The 17,613-nt window shown below is 38.0% G+C and overlaps 1 protein-coding gene across 2 annotated transcripts in view; it reads right to left on the bottom strand.

Moving 5' to 3' along the window:
- The window catches only part of GRID2 (glutamate ionotropic receptor delta type subunit 2), a 669,865-nt gene that overhangs the window by 100,825 nt on the left and 551,427 nt on the right, over positions 1 to 17,613 (bottom strand). For both annotated transcript variants that reach the window (XM_058838035.1, XM_058838036.1), the window contains one exon: positions 17,194 to 17,506. In XM_058838035.1, coding sequence (XP_058694018.1) covers positions 17,194 to 17,506 — 313 coding nt within the window. The remainder of the gene's footprint in view (positions 1 to 17,193; positions 17,507 to 17,613) is intronic.

Here is a 17,613-nt window from a genome sequence, read left to right as displayed (position 1 = left end):
TTTGAAAACCATGAATGCTGGTTAAAAATAAACCATAAATGCAAGTGCTTTTATTTCATCTAGGTGTTTGTGAAGCCTTGCTCCTAATTCACAGTTGTTCCTTGTATACCAGCAGTCAATAAATGAAGCTTGAGGACAAAGCTTGGATTGAAGTACATATACAATAAACACATAGCAAAATAATACCTCACTCCTCTAAAAATTCTTGCACTGAGGCTTCTTAAACCATTTCTAAAGCAGGGCTGACACCACGACTGCACAGGTGTATGACGTTTTTAAGAAGTACAGGCAGGGTACTCCACTTTTCCCAGTAAAAGAAAAGAAACAAAAATCAAAGGAGATCTTTTACTGCCATGGTATCATTTCTTTGGCATCTATTAGGAGACTTAATGTGATACAGTCTTGTTCCATTGTACTCTTTGCTAAAACATTTCCTGCACCATGACAGTTCACCTTAAAAAACCTCTTCATTCGCCCCAGTTTTGTTTCTGGGGATACAACTTTCTGAAGTTTTCTTTCTGTCCCAATCCACATTTTCTCAGTGCAGAAGAGTGCCAAGTCACTCAGGAGAGCAACAACCACTGCTTTTCCATTAACATTACCACAACAGAGAGCTACACACCTCAAAGATATTATTCTCAACTTTAAATTAGTGTGCAGGAGGGACAGACACACAAACCTCCCTGAGCTCTGCTTTCCAAGATCTAGGATGAGTTCCAGGTCCATTGACATCTTCATGGATCGTGCCGTGTTCTAGTTACAAGAGGTTACACACAGTGCAAAGCAGGAGGGAGCCAAGAACACAGAACAAATCTTTGCTTGCTGCTGTCCTTTGGATCATACCAGCAAAGCTTAGTAGCCCCTAATGGAAAAGGGAGCTGCCTGTGCAATATAGCCACACGTTGATGACCAGAGAAGAATTTACTCTGTGACACCTCATCCCTATAGCAAAATTCATCAGTGGAGGTCAGCACACTGGCAGGGCTGCAGTAAAAACACTGCTGTCGGGGCATGATGAGCAGCGCTTAGAAGTACTGAGTACTTTTGTACTTTCATGTACTTTCATGAGTACCATGAGCCCCACTCATGGAACAAATGGAAAATACAGAGGAGAGCAGTCCTGGAGTTGCTTTGTCATCTCAAGAGATGGATATCAAAGGAATATAGAGGCTATATTATCATTTTTTGTGGCCTTTCTGATATGGCGGCAGCAGGTATAGTGCAGCACAGAATTCCACTACCTGTATATCAACTATGTTGTGGCTACAGCTCCCAGTATAATTCATCTGACATGTGATGGGTGCTAAAATCACTTAGAAAATATCTAATCTACCTTTAAGATTTTCAGATTGCATGTGCAGGAAGGGAAAGATATTTTCCAGAGTAAACTGAACTAGAAAAATCAATCTTATTGGGAGTTTTCTGAAAAAGTTGAATTACTGTAGAAGTCACAGTGAAAGAAATTACTTCTAGTCCTCCCACTCTCATCTAATGCAGCTCTCCTTCATCAATCCTAGACCATTTTAATGCTGGCCTACTGCAGATGACAGGCTTAGACTGCAACTTATCTTATAAATTTCTGTTTATTCACGTTTTTTTCCAAGTGCCTCAAGCTAGATAGAAGGCAGAAAAAATAATGCATTGTCTTGATAATGCAAACAACATAATGCATAATTATGACAGACTTAAATATCAGGATAAAACCTAACTTAGAAGATAAAATATGAAAATATACAATTACCATACACATTTTTACTTAAAAAAGAAATATTTTCCCTCATTAGTATTCAGTGCAAATGTTACTTCATGTCAAAAAACACAAGAGAGGAGTACAGGCAAGAAGGAGGAATGAAAACACAGGACAAATGGGCAAAATAGGGAAATTCAGGATCACAGCCTGGTAAGATCTCGGTATTTTATAATTCTGGAATAAACTTGAAGACTTCAAAATGCACAGGCTCTTTTTCTAAACATCTTGTTCTCAGGGATTTGTCAATTGTTTGCCTGAAGAAAAACTGCAGTGAGCTGAGTTTCTGTGTAAGGAGTTTTCCAGATAATTTAAAGAACCATGAAAAATATGTTAATAGTGACTGTTTTGTTGAGGAACTGTAATGCTATCAAAATTAAAAGCAAGAATCTCAACTGTGCTTGGAAAAGGAAGGTGAAGAAATAATAGGGCTGCTTTTTCTTACAAAAATTCTGTCCACATTATTGGCCTTTGGTAAAAAAGCACAAAGAACTTGGGAATTGGCTGCAATTTAGCCTTTAGCCTGTAAGAATAGCCACATCAATTAAGCTGTGCATCTGCAATTTCCGTAAATAAAGAAGATGCCTGTTGCAAACAGTTTAGATCAATGTACGTCTTCTGTTTTCTTTGTGAAAGGGACATTAATAGAGAGTGCATGTAAGGGAAGTAGTTTGTATTAACAAAGAGGAAAAGGCATTTTATATTTCCACTTTTTTTTGGCCACAAGAAACAAAACCTAAAGTTTGACTGAGCTCTTTGATCTTTGCAAAACTCTGCAAAGCAGAGCTCTTCAAAGTCAGAACCTTTCAGAGCATTAGCTATTGCTATTGTTCTGTTAAAAACTTTCTTGATAATATAAAATCTCTCCCACTTTCAATTGGAAATGTTCAATTCAGTATAGGACAAAAAAAATATTTTACAGTCAATGAAGCCTATGCCTATTTCTACCAGCTGTGAAGTAAATGCAGCTTCGAAGTTTTCGGGAAATCTCTCATCATGAATTTTTCTTCCCTTATTTTCATTTTTTTCATCTATCCTTCTCCATTCTTCCTTGAACTTTACATGTATTTGTCCATAACATTTAAGCTGGCATGCTATAACCTGAGCTTGTAATGTTCCATTTTGTGCTGAAGTTAACACCCATTGACCACAGCAGGCATGACAGATTATTCTACAGGAGAATACAACTCCTTGAATTGGTAATGCCTTCCAAATAAGCTTGTAAATCAGTGGCTGAATTCCCTATCCTTGCACATATTGGCAGATTGCAGGGTCTTGGGAGTAGAGAAGGAACTGATTAGGAGGCAGGGCTGGCAGCCAGATCTTACAAGGTATGGAGATATTCAAGAGCCAGCTGTAGTTTTTTACTCACCACAGCTCCTGCTCCTCCTGTAGCATTTGGTTTGTATTAAAATGTAGTGATTAAAAAAAAAAAAAAAAAAGTATATGAAAAGAGACATTCAGATATTTTGCTTCACACATGAAACATTTCTTCAGGTCTTTACTTCTTAAAGAGAGAGCACTGCATCTATGTATTATTACTAGATTGTGAAAATACTCCAAATATATTAGGAACTGTTCTTTGAGTTCACTGGAAGTAGGACTGGAGGGGACCCAATTTTTTTTTATTTACCAAAGTGATTATAAAAGTTTCCATCAAATCCCAAAAATAAAGTTTTCTTTTTTTCAATTAAAAGAGTAAAAGCCATGTGTAGATTTTTTACTGGTTGTATCTTTTGAAATTGTTAAGTGTCTGTTTATTTTTGTTAAGTCTTTCATCTTGTTACATCCAGATATTAAGATGGAAGAAAAACTTGAATTGAAGGTTCAGTTTGGTCTTTAGGTTTACAAGAATATTTTTTTTTGTTATCTTCCTAAAACCTGTCGAGTGATCTAGGACTCAAGTCAGCAAACAAAAATCTTGGAAGCTGCACAGCAAACTCTCATAAATGCTTGGGTGAAATTTGTTTGAATTTGCTGATTTGACACTGTGTTATGGTAATAGCTACCATTTAACCTCCACTACACAGAAAGTATTTAATTTGCTTTTTCACAAGCACAGAAATATTTATTGCCTTTCTGGCATAATGATTTTGAATGGTATCACCTTCACCAATATCATTATGGTTTGTATATCTCCTAATAAAGTTTTCAGCGCCCTCCTTCCTGTTTTTCTCAGCTCTGTGTACACTTTCTCCCCATGTCATTTTTTCTCTGAAGTTTATAGCATTCAACACTTTGGTGCAATCAGTGCTCCTCTTCCTTTCAATATGCTCTACATGTGTGTTCCAGGTACTTTGGCATGGGCAGCTGGAGGCTGGAAACACACACCATTCAGCCTGCCTGCCCCTCTTACACCTCACATTTTCCCTTATGCATTACAGAGATGCTCTACAGGAGCAGCTCCAGTGTGATTTTGTGGCCTGCAGCAGACAGTGTTTCCCATCTCATTTCGTGCTCCAGCTATCAGCACACAGTCACAGAAAAAAAAAACCCAAGATCAGTTCTTTCCAAGTTTTCAACCTCTGAAATACCGAATGTCATTTTGACATAATGACATCTCCTTCCCCTTTTGCCCACCTTGTCCATCTGACTTTCAGTATTTCCTAGTATTCCTACTAGATTTCAGAAACACCATGAAGATCAATTCTATATTTCTAACTGTTCTTGCTTATTATTCAGATTTCTCCTGCTGGTCTATAGGCAATTAAGGAATGTGTTCACTTTGTCTTTTGGTGCTCTGATTAATTTTTTCTCCCCTTAATGTCTTATTTCTGAACTAAACAATCACTTACTCTTGCCATTTGTTGTTGTTAGTGTAATGATCCCCTGACTAATCTCATTACATTTTCTCCCTGGAAGATTGTTTTCTTTCAGCTGGGTGGGAAGCACTGCCCTCATTGCACTCCCAGAAGGGAAGCAGTGATGCACAAAAGAAAGCTCTCCTCATTTATTTCTCCCCTTTATGTGACAGGGAGAAAATCCAAAACTATCATTCCTCTCCTTCAGGCTTATTTCAAATCACTCCTAGTTATCTGAAATCTGTGAAGGAGTTTGAGAAGCTGCATCTTATACATGCTAAAGATCCTCATCAGCAGCTCTGGAAGCCAGCTAACCTGAGGGTATATGCACAACCTTGTGGGGCAGATGTAGGCTTCCCCCAGCCTCCAGTCAAGGAGGCCAGGCACAAGCCAGTTCCAATCTGAAAGACAGATTACCATGCTACCTTGTCACCCTCTGTTACTGCTGGCCAGCAGTCACCTCCAAGCTACATTTCATATCTTGAAAACTCCCTCTGAAAATCCTCCATTTGCTACTGCTGTGTATCTGTTTGGATGTGCCTTTGGCACTTGACTCACATACTAAGGCTCATTGCTCAGCTCTGTTTTCTCATTAATAGAAAAAGATTATCCATGCTGAGATTTCAAATGCTGGGACTAATCAAGGACCAGTGGCAGTTCCACAAAAACCCTCATCAAGTTACAGCCCAGAGAACCCATCTCCTAAGTCTGGTCAGAGGGCCTTGACATACGACCTGATGGACAAATAGAAATATCCCAAAGATTGGTGAAATGTCCGCTCACAAACTACTTTGCTTAAAATACAGGTTCTTCAGTCATGTTCCTTGCAAATATCCTCTCCAAAGCTAGAAAATCCTCTTGCATCAAGGAAAGGGTCAGTGCTACCCAGTGCAAAGCATTCCAGCCTACTGCAGCATTGCTCACTGCTGGATTAGTAACCTACTGTGTTTGTAAGTTTAAGTCTCTGCTATGTCTCTTACCAAATTATTTTTCTACCAGTCTTCAAATACCAGCCTGCCTAACTTGCTGTGTCTACTGTAACAGCTTCATTCTAGTGACAGAGAGCTAATCATTTGGCCACCAGGCTCCCTTGGAAAATTCTGCCAAGATACAGCAGGAACTGTCAGACATCCTTGAGTAAAATTTTGTTTGAAAATTAATCTATTTGCAGCAGTCTGTCAGATGCACCACTTCACTACATGGTCCCCTTTTCTCCCTGGGTCTAATTTATATAAAACTGTAGTTAGAGGCACTACAAAGATGAAAAATCATTTGTGACAATAGGACTCCTAAGGGCAAACCAAGGAGGGCATCCAGAAACAACATACCTTTAGGTAAGTGGGCGTTGTAACTGTAAAGCTCAGCTTTAACTCTGTCTTAACCCTCAGGTACTGAGCACACTCTTTATAATGTTCACTATTTCCACTAAGCTGTGGCTAGATAGTGCAGGGTTCAACCTCAGAATAATCTAGATAGAACTGTGCTCTGCTGCTACTTTTAAAAGTTGCTGTGTCTTCAAAGTTGCAAAACTTTTCCATAATCCAAACTCTATTTCTCCTAAAAAAATGTATCAGGCTTGCAAAAAAGAAAGCAGAGAATGAAAACAGAGAAAATTTGTTTTACGGAAGAAGCAATAGCAAGTCAAATCCAAAATCTAATGGACTTTCTAAAAGGCTATTTTAAACAGAAATTCAAGCCTCTATCAAAAAGGAGAGCAGTACAATGACAAAAATTTTAACTTACTTTTCCTATTCAGAAATTTTTAGATAAACCCCAAACATTTATATATATACTGAAAGTATAAAAAAGAGTCTAATAACTACATTCCAGTAGAATAGTATCTAATGTGATAATAAAAAGTCTAAACTCTTTTCAGCTGAGCTGAGATTCCAATTTTCTGCATCACTAGCAATGATAATGTTACACAAACAGTGTTCAATCATTAAATTAATTCCCATTAAATCAATGTCCTTAAAGGCCAAACAGTCCTTTAATAATTACCTGATTAAAGTGATGTTAGCATAACATATTAGTTATAATATATTTATAATTCCCTTCACAACAATAAATCGTTTCTTTCCACCCATCTTGCTGAAATGGTGGCAATAATGCAAGAGTTGGGAAGGGAAGCGTGTTGTATCACCATTTAGCAAATGGCTGTGGTCTAGCTTCTCCTGGTGTCTGTGATGCTTTAATTACACACATTAATCAGATTTTCATTCCTATTATGTAGTATTTACTGGATGAAACTTCAAGACCTATAGGAATTAATTCCTGGCTTTTAGGCCTAGACCCACATGCCTAACTTATTTCAGATATTAAAAATTTTGCACTGGTCACATTCTGTCTTTCTGTGGAATTACAAAGTATATTTTCAATTGAAAAATCAAAGTTCACAAGAGATAAAAGAAAATGTTACAAACATTAGTGTGCATTAATATAGTGCCAATACATTGCAGTAACTTGTGCAACATAATCAGAGAGAGAGGGGATGAGTAGCCTTTACAGTGCTTCTAAAAGTTCTGGAAAATGAATCACAATGTATATTTTGTTTTTCTCTCCTGCTGCCATTACTAAAGAGAGGAATGACTGCATCTACAATGAAAATGGAGGCATCTACTAGTATTTTCTGAAGTTACTGGGAGCCCTCAGATGAATAATTACTAGTGTTATACTACATGTCTTGATATTTGAGAGTGCATCTTTTTATATCTGTAACTTTGACCACATTGGAACTGAGGCTTGCTGTCCACCTCTCATGAATCCATCGGCCAAAATATACTGTATTAATGCTGCTGAAATGCATTGGTTTATTAGAAGACAGCATGGTTTCAAATTTAATTTTGGGGTTACCAAATATAGGACCATTCAATTACATAATCATAAAATAACCGTGCAGTAAGCCTAGCAATCTCACCAACAGCTCTTTGCAGGAAAAAAAGAAAAAGCTCTGATCACATAATTCTTTGTTGCCACTTTCAAAACAGAGGACAATAATTTTACAGATTATAATTATTAATATACACACACATGGAGACAAACAGATTAGAGCTCAATGTGCATTTTCAAGAAACACAGGGAGCCTCTGGGGTTGCTCTTCAGGAGCAGTGATGTGATGTGTGCTTTTAAGGTGGCACTTGACTGCATGCCTGTGTGAAAGCACTATTTGCAGCCAATGGGAATGCATCAAAGTGATATATGCTTGCTATTATTTTAGAGGATATTGGCAGTGGATTGTAACAAATAACCTTTGCACACTGGCAACATTTAGATCAGATTTCAAGAGATGCTGAGACCAAATCTCTCAATTACTGATGGTTGAATTCAAATGCTGTGAAGCCGCAAGCAATCAGCCACAATTACCATCTCTGGTACATATTCATAAGAGGCTAAGGAGATAATGTGTGTGTTACTGCCACATACAGTTTTTTTAGTCTGGTCTTTCTGTACACTACAGACAGGGTTGTGTGCAGCACCTTCAGGGAGAGCAGAAAGAGCTGTGCACAATGGACTGAAAACAGACCATCTGTACGTCAAATTAACATTAAGCTAAACAGTGTCATTAATGAGGTATTGAAGTGTGGCTTCAGCTAAGAGCCTGTCAGAGAAGACATTATTAATTCGAGGGAGAGAGTCCCTTTTGGCTGAAATTGAGCAACAGTGAATCGAGCAAAACACAAAACAACACATTGTGACCAGAAGGACAAACACTTATTACAGTAAAGCCCCCACATCTTTTGGCAAGTAGTTTTCCCCATAATCTTTTTACCTCTATATAGTTCTCTGACTCAAGATTTTAGGGGGTGAAGGGAATTTAAAAAAGGATTACACACCAAAAAATATGGTTTTGCTTGAATCTTAAAAGAATTATGAACTCTTTTATAAATATGTTCATACAAGTTTCCCAAGCATCCATCAGTAGAGTGACCCCTGACTACTTCAGAGACAAGTGAATCACAGGCATCTCAGATACCTTAGTTCAGTTTTCATGTCACTAATTCTAGTTATCCTTTAATTTTCAGAATGCTACTCTGCAATGAACTCCTAACCTTATAGAATTCAATCATCACCAGTGCAGGAGCTCTAATTATGTTCCTAAATAACATGTCTTAAAATTTAGACTAAAATTTCGCTTCAGGTACATCCTGCAATGTTGTTATCAAAGTGATCTTTAAAACTCAGATGACCTAATGTAGTATTATGACAGTGAACAGAGGACAGAATGAAACCTTCATCCTTTTAAGTTTCACAGAGAAAAGTGCTATAATGTCATTTATTGGTGAAAATCACTAATATGAATGCTTATGTTTGAAATTCGAATAACCTGGCTTTCACTGCAAATCAGCTATCACTCTGCTTAAGATCACAACTCAGGTTTTTCAGAAGTGAAAAGTGGCTTCAAAGGTGACTTTACAGGATAGTGAGGATTTTCCTCTTTGGGGATATAGAAATAAAAGAAGCCATTGTAAGAATGAGGTACATGCTTATGGCTAAAAATGTTCTATTAGCAAGTATATCTGGGCACGAACAGCGAACACCCCACTCAACAGATTTATTATCACTGTTCCTTAACAGCCTGTTTGCAGAAAGAAGACTTTCTTTCCCCTTCATCCCTACCTTTACTTTGTCCTAGTGTTGGGGAAGACAAGACTTCAGTTAAAACCACCTGTGTTCCTTCATCTCCCTTTTGCCTGGTAGGTGAGGTATTTCACATTTTTAACCCAGCCTAGATAAAAATTAAACAGCAGGAGATTCCTACAACAGGATGCTGCTATAATGAAGGTAATCCCCTTAATCTGTATGCTTGGAAGCTGACTAAATTAAAAAAAATACAAACAAACCCCCCCAACAGCCCTCATTTTGCTCTCATTTTACCATATATGCTGAGACTGGTCCTTCATCTCAACAATCAGGGAAAGGAACAGGTTAGTTAAAAAAAAAAAAATCATTTGATAGCATTTTCTGTTTCCTTTCTACATTAATTTTGGTCTACTCCTTTTATAAACACTTTAATACTACAAGAGGTCTGAGGAGAAAACCCTCAGCTGCTGAAGAAGGGAGACTTTCCTGCCAGCAGCTTGAAAACCTCTGCTACTCCTGTCTTTACAGCTTTCAGGCAATTTTCCTGGCACCTACCCACCAGTTGATGTTGTGGAGTGGATCTGCTTGGGTGGATGCAGCTATGGCACAGATGTTGCAGAGGAGGGACTCCTCACAGGGCAGAAAAGCAACAGAAGACTACCGTGGGTTCCCTCTAAAACCCGTGTTTATCTGGTGCCTTGGGCACCTTCAGCTGAAAAAGGCTGATCAGTTTGTGGATGAAACTGCTGTCATCCCAAGCAGAGGGGGAGTATTTTTAATAAAGCTAAAACTCACTTCTCACTTCCTCCCTACCTTAAACAGCTGAAGTTGTCAATTGAAGTGTAAACTCCTGTGGAGGCATATCAAATGGCAGGACATGTAAGACTTGCCTTTTCGGCTTCTTTGAAGATAAAAATGGGGGTTAATGGGAGTTATGCTGTTCCTCCATGCAAGAGTCATTAGCCAGTTCCTGACTAAATGGTTCTTTCTTGTTTCCTCAATTAAATGTATATTATACACAGGTGAACCCTGAAAAGTCAAAATAGGCTAGCTAATCTGAATCTAACTTATTCATTCTTTGCCCAATTACAGCATACAGTCATATTAGAAATTGCAACAATTAAAGAAACTGTTCTGAGTAAAATATTCATCTTCAGGTATTTTTGAAAGAACACAGAATGATGGACAGTTGCCATGACATCTAAGTCTACTTTCCTTTTGCCTCACTTGGTCTTGATCAGGGTTTACACTACAGCCAGCCAGGCATTACCTTCTCACAGTCAATCAGAGCTAGACCTAGGCAATTAAGGTAGCTTTTGGGCTTTCACACTGCCACTCATTCTCCACCTCCTCACAGACTGTGTATCAGATACAAAATCTCTAAATATACTGCCTCAGGTACTCAGTGCTATTACTCAAGCAACCACGTGCAGGGAAGATGTAGAAATGCATTATTTAAGCTGCCTCTGAGAACTGCCTGAATCTTAACTTCAAATTAGAGGAAAATCCAAGCATATCCCCTGGTAGTTTCACACCAGTGATATCACATTGCTGCAAACAAATGCTCTCACTACTGAACATTTTACTTGGAGCATGGATATTCCATGGAGTTACAGTTTCAAAAAGAGACAATCAAACAAACCCCTGAAAGGACGTAAAGCTACATCCAAGGCTTACAAACGTGTACTGCATACACGACAGCAGCTCCCAGTACACGCTGTCAGTTCCTGCAATCGTTTGTGGTTTCCAAAGACATTTGAGACACAGGACACAATTGCCAAAATGTACTCATTTTTGGATGCTGTCAAGATGGCTGGCCAAACCACTGAGACATGCAAAAGGAGCTTGGGTACCACAGTGCTGCTATGCCCATTTCAGAGAGATGACTTTATGAAGGCAAATATACTTACTGATACACTAGCCTAGCTTTACTCAAAATAACATGACAATTGGGTGTGTGTGTGTGTGTGTGTGTGTGTGTGTGTCATATTTTAAGGTGGAACTATCATGCTACAAATGGTGTATGTAGTTTGTTTCCTAACTTGTTTGGTGTCCGACTTTTCATTTTCCCATCTCAGTGCTGTGCATTTTAGGCTCAGCAAGGTTTCCTTGTTACATGAATATGTCAAGACTGGCATTAGTTTGAAGAGCAATTAAAATTCTTAATTAATGAGACTGGCATTTAAGTTTTGCCTCTTATCAGAAGACATATAAAGGAAGATGGGTAATATCTCAATTTTAAAACTAAGGGCAGATATATAAGATATTAAATAATGTTTCTGTGGTCAGTTAGCAGAGAAATGTAGAAACCACTCAACAGGAACTAGGTCCCAGTCCTAAAGACTTTATACTGGATCTTTTTTGTATTTCTAAACATAAATGCCCCCTAAAAATAAATCACGTTTCACCACTAAATATCATATGTGAAGATATAAGCAATTTGTAACAGAATTCTTCCAGAATGATTCTAGAGTCCTCCTCTGAATATTAAATATTTGATTGTTGTACAGTTAATTAAGAGAAAAAGTCACTAGGAAAGGATGTTGCTACAGCATAATGGTTTCCTGCTGATAGGGATATGCCAAGAGTGAGATAAGCAAGATGGAGTAATTTATTAAGCAACAGCAGACTCCAGGCAGTGCATTTCAGAAGGATTATATCACACCTTGGGTGGTAATACAAGGAAGAAGACTGAGAATTCTGAGCAGCATTAACCATCTGAGAAGTATTATAATGACTTTGAAGTGCTGAAGCTTGGAGGCTGTTTTATTGCTCCTATGAAATGTAATTTACACAAGGCAAACAGTAAGATTTGTTCATTTGCCAGGTATTAGCAGCATAATTGGCCATTACTGACACCACTGATGACCAATCAAAACCTCCAGTTGTGACCAGCATTTTAAACAAATATAAGGGGATAAAAAAATGTCCCACCAGTGGTGCTTTAATATCATCCATTTCATAACTTTTCTAGGTTAAGCAAGTGTATTAAGATCTCCAAAGAAAATTATATTTTGCAGCTAATACCTCAAGTGCTCATTTTCTTATGGTCAAATTCTATTTATAAAACTATTACAAATGTTTATTTTGTTGCAATCACTAAGAAGTGATTAAATCTTGAATGATTCAGCCATTTAAAAGATATTTTCTATTATGGCAAAAATACTCAAACCCAAACAAAACAGAGCCTTGCATCTTTACCTGCATAATCTAAAATCCTGCCAGGGCAATTCAGAAATATCTTCTCCTACAGAAAAATTTAAAGCAAAATGAGAAGAGTGTGATAAGATAGAGACAAAGTCTTTTATGGTGTCCTTCATATCAAATACAAAACATTTTAGTTTTTACTAACTTCATTTTTTTGTCAGCATTCAGTTGAAATCTATTATACTAAGTTAGCTCATCACTGAATTCTGAAGCAAAATTTGAGAGGCTGCCTTCAAAACAAAATCCCCAAAAATATCCTTCTGCAAGTCCTTGGTAAAAAATTACGCAGCATTTTACCTGTCTCAAAAACAGATCTATTATACAAAAAGAGTTGGCAGTAACTCTAGATCTTGAACTTCTGTTTCTTAAATCATTGATTTTCTTCAGTACTGGAGAGAGCAGAGTGCTCCCTTGAGTGTTTTGTAACAAGAGCCCCTAACAGGAAGCTAATAGAAAACATTCAGGAGATTAAACTAGGTTCTCAGCAAGTGTAAAAGTCATCAGATTATAGCAGCAACTTGATTCAGTTGATCTCAATGAAGAATTTAGTAAAGCTTTTAGAAACCCCAAATTTCTTCTTGGAGAGTTCCTTTTGCTGATACTGGCAAATTCTAATAATGGCAAAATTTGAGGGAGTAGCAGCAATACCACAGATCAAGAGAAGAAAAACTGTGGTTGTACAGAGTAGCACAAAATATGAGCAAAGACTACATAATATATCATTATTCATATATCACTCAGACTCTCTGAAGTAGAAAGGGACCTTGTCCAAACACACTGTGCCCAATCAGGGCTGCCTAGAGCACAATTTCTGTCCAATTGTCAAAGATAATATTCAAAAGAAGCAAAATGCAGGGCTTTAGCCACTCGGTTTTCTAGGATGAGCAAAAGGAAAAGAACAAATTCAGAAGCTGTGACATTAAATTTCAACACTACTGCAATCCTCCACAGTCTGGATTTATGACTTTCCTTCATCTTTAGATGAATAGACAACTCAGAGACAATAGATATTATCTTAACTACTCATGCCTGGATTTTGACTTCAGAGTCAGAAGTATTTGTTTTTAATATAATTTACAGCAGCATGGCTAAGATCACCTAAAAGCCTCTGCCTTCTCAGTGGTCACAGTACAGTGCAGATTCAGTGGGTATATAGGGTAGGAAGCCAAAGCATTCCAGTGCACTGACGGCCCATTTTTTTTTTTATTTTTATAATGAAGGGCTTGAACATAGAATAAAAAAACTCCCTTTTCATTTCATACACTTTTATATTGAGTTATGTTGCAGCTTTATCCTCATGTATCTTAAATAAATAATGTAAATTATTTTGACCTATCTCAGTAATGAACAAACGTCAAATAAAAAGGGAAACTCAAAATGTATCTCCACATTACCAGTCTCAAAATGGTGCGGTCATTGAAATATAGAGGGAAGAAAGTGAAAAGCAAGTTCAAGACCTAAGTTTAAGTGATACAAGTAGCACTCACATTAAGTTCTGGTCTACCTTTAAGGAAGCAACTAAAAATACTTACATTTTATAACTGAGTATGACAGTAATTATAGACCTGTCTTAAAAACCATTGGATTGATCTGTGTTGGCTTTTGTCTGTAGACAATGACGCAGTATTTTTCATTGGTGTTTCAAAAACTGAAAAGGGTTAAAATTTGTTCATAGCATTTGAACAAGACATCAGAGTCAAGGCTGAACAAAAATGAAAAGGGATGCAGTGAACTAAAGTTACTTGCTAAAATCTGCCAAGTTTTTAACTATTTTACATGAAATGAGCTCTTTGTTTAAATCATAATAGGTTATGAGTTTCCTTAAAGAATGACTTGTATTTTTGCAGCAGAGGGTTCTTTTGTCTTCAGAGCCTTGGCAAGTCTGAAGCCACTCTGCATCCTTGCAACTTTTTCCTCTCTCTAGAGGAAAGAAAGAGAAGATGATGCCACAAATCACTTGCTAGCCCCAAACAAAGAATCCAGAACTATCAAAGCACAAGCAATCCTCGGTTCACACCGCTTTCTGTCAGCACAGGGCATAAAAGCATCTTTGGCTCTATGTTTTGATAACAGAAATGAGTACCTTGTCATGCTTTAAATCACTGCTGAAAGATTTCTTGAGTGAACGTGACAGTATTTGAAATGCCCCATGCTGCTACACTTAAGATTTGCCAATCAGAATTAATAGCAACAGATTTACTGTTCCAAAACAAATGAAAAGCTGCAGTTTTTCAGCTGAATGAAGAGCTGGTGAATGAAAACAGAGGGAAAATCACCACAATAGCCAGTTACCCTGTCAATGAAAATAATTTTAATTTGTCTGTATTCACAAGGATTAGTAAACAATAACACTTCAGCTAATAGAGTTTTTGTTATATTCAAATTGAATGTGAAATACAGGCTGACATTATAAATGGATCCCTTACTCTTTTACACTGAATTTCTGAGTTCTTCTGAGTCTTTATGTCTATATCAGACAGTATGTGTCATGTATTTTGGTATAAATTCTTTTCAATGTGTTTCATTTTTCCTTCTAGCTTATTCAGGACAGTTCTGCTTGTTGTCTGAAGGAGAACAAAGCTATAGATACATGTCTATAGCTTTCTCTCACTCAGTAGGAGTCAAGTGAATATTTTACATTATTCTGGTGAATTCTGTAAAGTTGTGTTGAAAATCTACATGGTAGAGTGATAAGGTGTCTCTCTGTAAATAATCCCTCCCACCTTCCCAGTTCTGTGAATTTCTTCTTCTGAAGTTGCACAACAGTTTTGGTGCCCTCAGATGCTTAGTACCACCAGCATTTGGTTTTACTGAGTTGCACCTCATGTGTGACATTTGTTACCACAGGGAGTGGATGCAGATTGCTCAAATAAATTCCTTTTCTTTCTTTCCTTCCTTCCCCCGCTCCCCCCTTCCCCCCGCTACTGAATTCTGCTATTTTTGCCACCTGGTCCTCTTTCTTTACATCTAACTTCTTTGTCAATTTCATGCTGAATTCAAGGTTTCTCTCTGAGCCCTCCTTAAACACCCATTTTCATTGATTGGTCAAAAAATCTCTTAGCTAAATTTAAGCTAACAGAGCATCTATCCAAGGGCTCCCTTGTGGGCTACTACTCTGGACCTATGAGTTAGGAAATTTCAGGAAATCAGGCAACACAAGCTTCCTTGGATAAACATGAGGCAAAAAATTCATGTAACAATTGTTCAGACTCAGGTGTGTTAAACCAGTTGTGCCTCCTCTGAACCTTAGCTGGGAAGTCTCCTACAGAGCTTCTAGGGATTCCTGTCGGGAGTACAGCAAGGATGCTCAGGCTAATAAACTTGTGCTTGTGTGGAATGACTCACATTCATGCAGTAAAGAAACTAATTCACAAATTCTAACCTAACAGGAAGTCAGGTGTAATGAGTCTTGGTCTGAAACAGAACAACTGTTCTCCCACAGCTGGATTCACTAAACACTTACACTGGGGATATTTTGAACAGAAAGAGAGCTTTATAAACTCACCCTTATACATTCAAAAAACTTCCATAGGTCTCAGATACTCTGAAGTCTTTGGATTTATTTATTAAAAAAAAAAAAATCACAAAGACCCTGACACTCTCTTCAGCTCTCTTCAGCTGACCATCACTCCTCAACGCAAGTGATAGTTTTAAAAGAAATGTCTCTACGTCTTTAAAATCACATGAATGTCTCAGCTTAAGTTTAAGCTTTTCTTCTTTTTTTTTGTATAGTGACATTTTAGTGTTTTTTTCCCCCATTCTAAGAGTTTCATAATTGGCTTTCATGGATTCCATTAGCTTTTATGGAAGTCATCTGATCATTTTGAAAAAAGAATAATGTAATGCTAAATCACATGTTGCCAGTGTTGCATAAATATGACACCTTTACCTACAGTGTTCCCTCCAAATTCAGGTTAAAATACAAAGAACTGTCTGTGGGTTTGGGGCCTAGTGGCCATGTCTCTTTGCAGAGCAGATGCTCTGTGAAATTAAAACAGGTGTACCTGCAGTGCCAGCAGTGACTGAGGAACAATTACATGGATAAGCAAGAAGGCGTTCATTCTGTTTTGTTGTCGAGTGTTATTATCTAACCCCCCCTTGCTCTTATGTTAAGCTGTGTTTTCTTACTCCACTTTGCATTACAACCTCAACTTGTAGACCAGAATTCTAAGCAGCATATACCCAGCCAGGATCTGCATTCCCTGACATCTTTAGGGTGCATGGCTAAAACTCTGCCAGAAGAGCTAGAAGAGTGAAGGACTTGGGAATATAAGCAGAATTGAGGACCAGGCTGGGCTACACCAGATGGTAGATGGGATTGAGAAAGCAGTCAGGAAGGCCAGAGAAGCTTGAATCTAAACACTATATAGGAAAATTGAAATAAATCAGAAGAGGGAGGAAAGAATATCAGACATAGTAAGATCGTTTAGCACTGCAGACTAGTCTAAACTTAGTTCAAAATCCAAATCCCAGCAGTCTTTGTCTGACCACGTAAGAACTTGATAATAGTTGGTAACACAGAATAATTCTCCAGCAACTGATGAGCAATGCTTTTTTTCCCTCAGAGGAAAATCACCTTTCTATAATAACAAAACAAATTACAAACTAGCACATGGTGCTCTGAACTTCTCAGGATTCCCATACAGGGCAGCCAAATATCCAGGAAATCTTTTAGCACAAGGCTTTCCAGTGCTCCCAGTTCCTTGTGGGCTGTGTGAGGGAGGCAGGGGAGAGGAAGGTCTCTAGAGCAATGGGGAGGATATATAGATTTTATATAACCAATATATAAAATAGCTTATATATTTTATAATAAATATAACCTCCCTCTATAATAATATAACTCCCTCTGTCTCTTACCTTGTTGCACAAAGGATCCATAGACAAACCACATGGAGTTGTAGAGAGTTGTAGACGTCATGGATCCCATCTGAAGGCGCGGGGGGTTGAGCCAGTTCAAGAGGTAGACCAGGAGCCCCACTAAGAGCACTGTGCCAGCAATGCAGGCCCACAGGGAGAGGTCAAACGGGGCCAGGCAGGCAAACATGTCCACTGTCTTCTCTGCCTTCCGCAGCAGCACGCCCACCGAGTAGTCCATGTAACGTGTTGTGAAGTCCACCACGTTCTCCCTGTCTGGGGTGATGGTTAGGGCAGAGATCCCGATGTCAGCTCTCTGAGGAGAGGAAGATAAAAAAAACCCTGTAAGTAGGAGCTACAAAATAGGTCGTAAAAAGTCAAAAAAGCTCCTCTGTGATTTATAGCAGCTAAGTTTAAGGAGAA

Source organism: Poecile atricapillus, chromosome 4 (assembly GCF_030490865.1).
Source record: "Poecile atricapillus isolate bPoeAtr1 chromosome 4, bPoeAtr1.hap1, whole genome shotgun sequence".
Taxonomy (NCBI): domain Eukaryota; kingdom Metazoa; phylum Chordata; class Aves; order Passeriformes; family Paridae; genus Poecile; species Poecile atricapillus.
The sequence above is the reverse complement of the archived record's forward strand: the minus strand, read 5'-3'. Positions and strand labels throughout refer to the sequence as shown.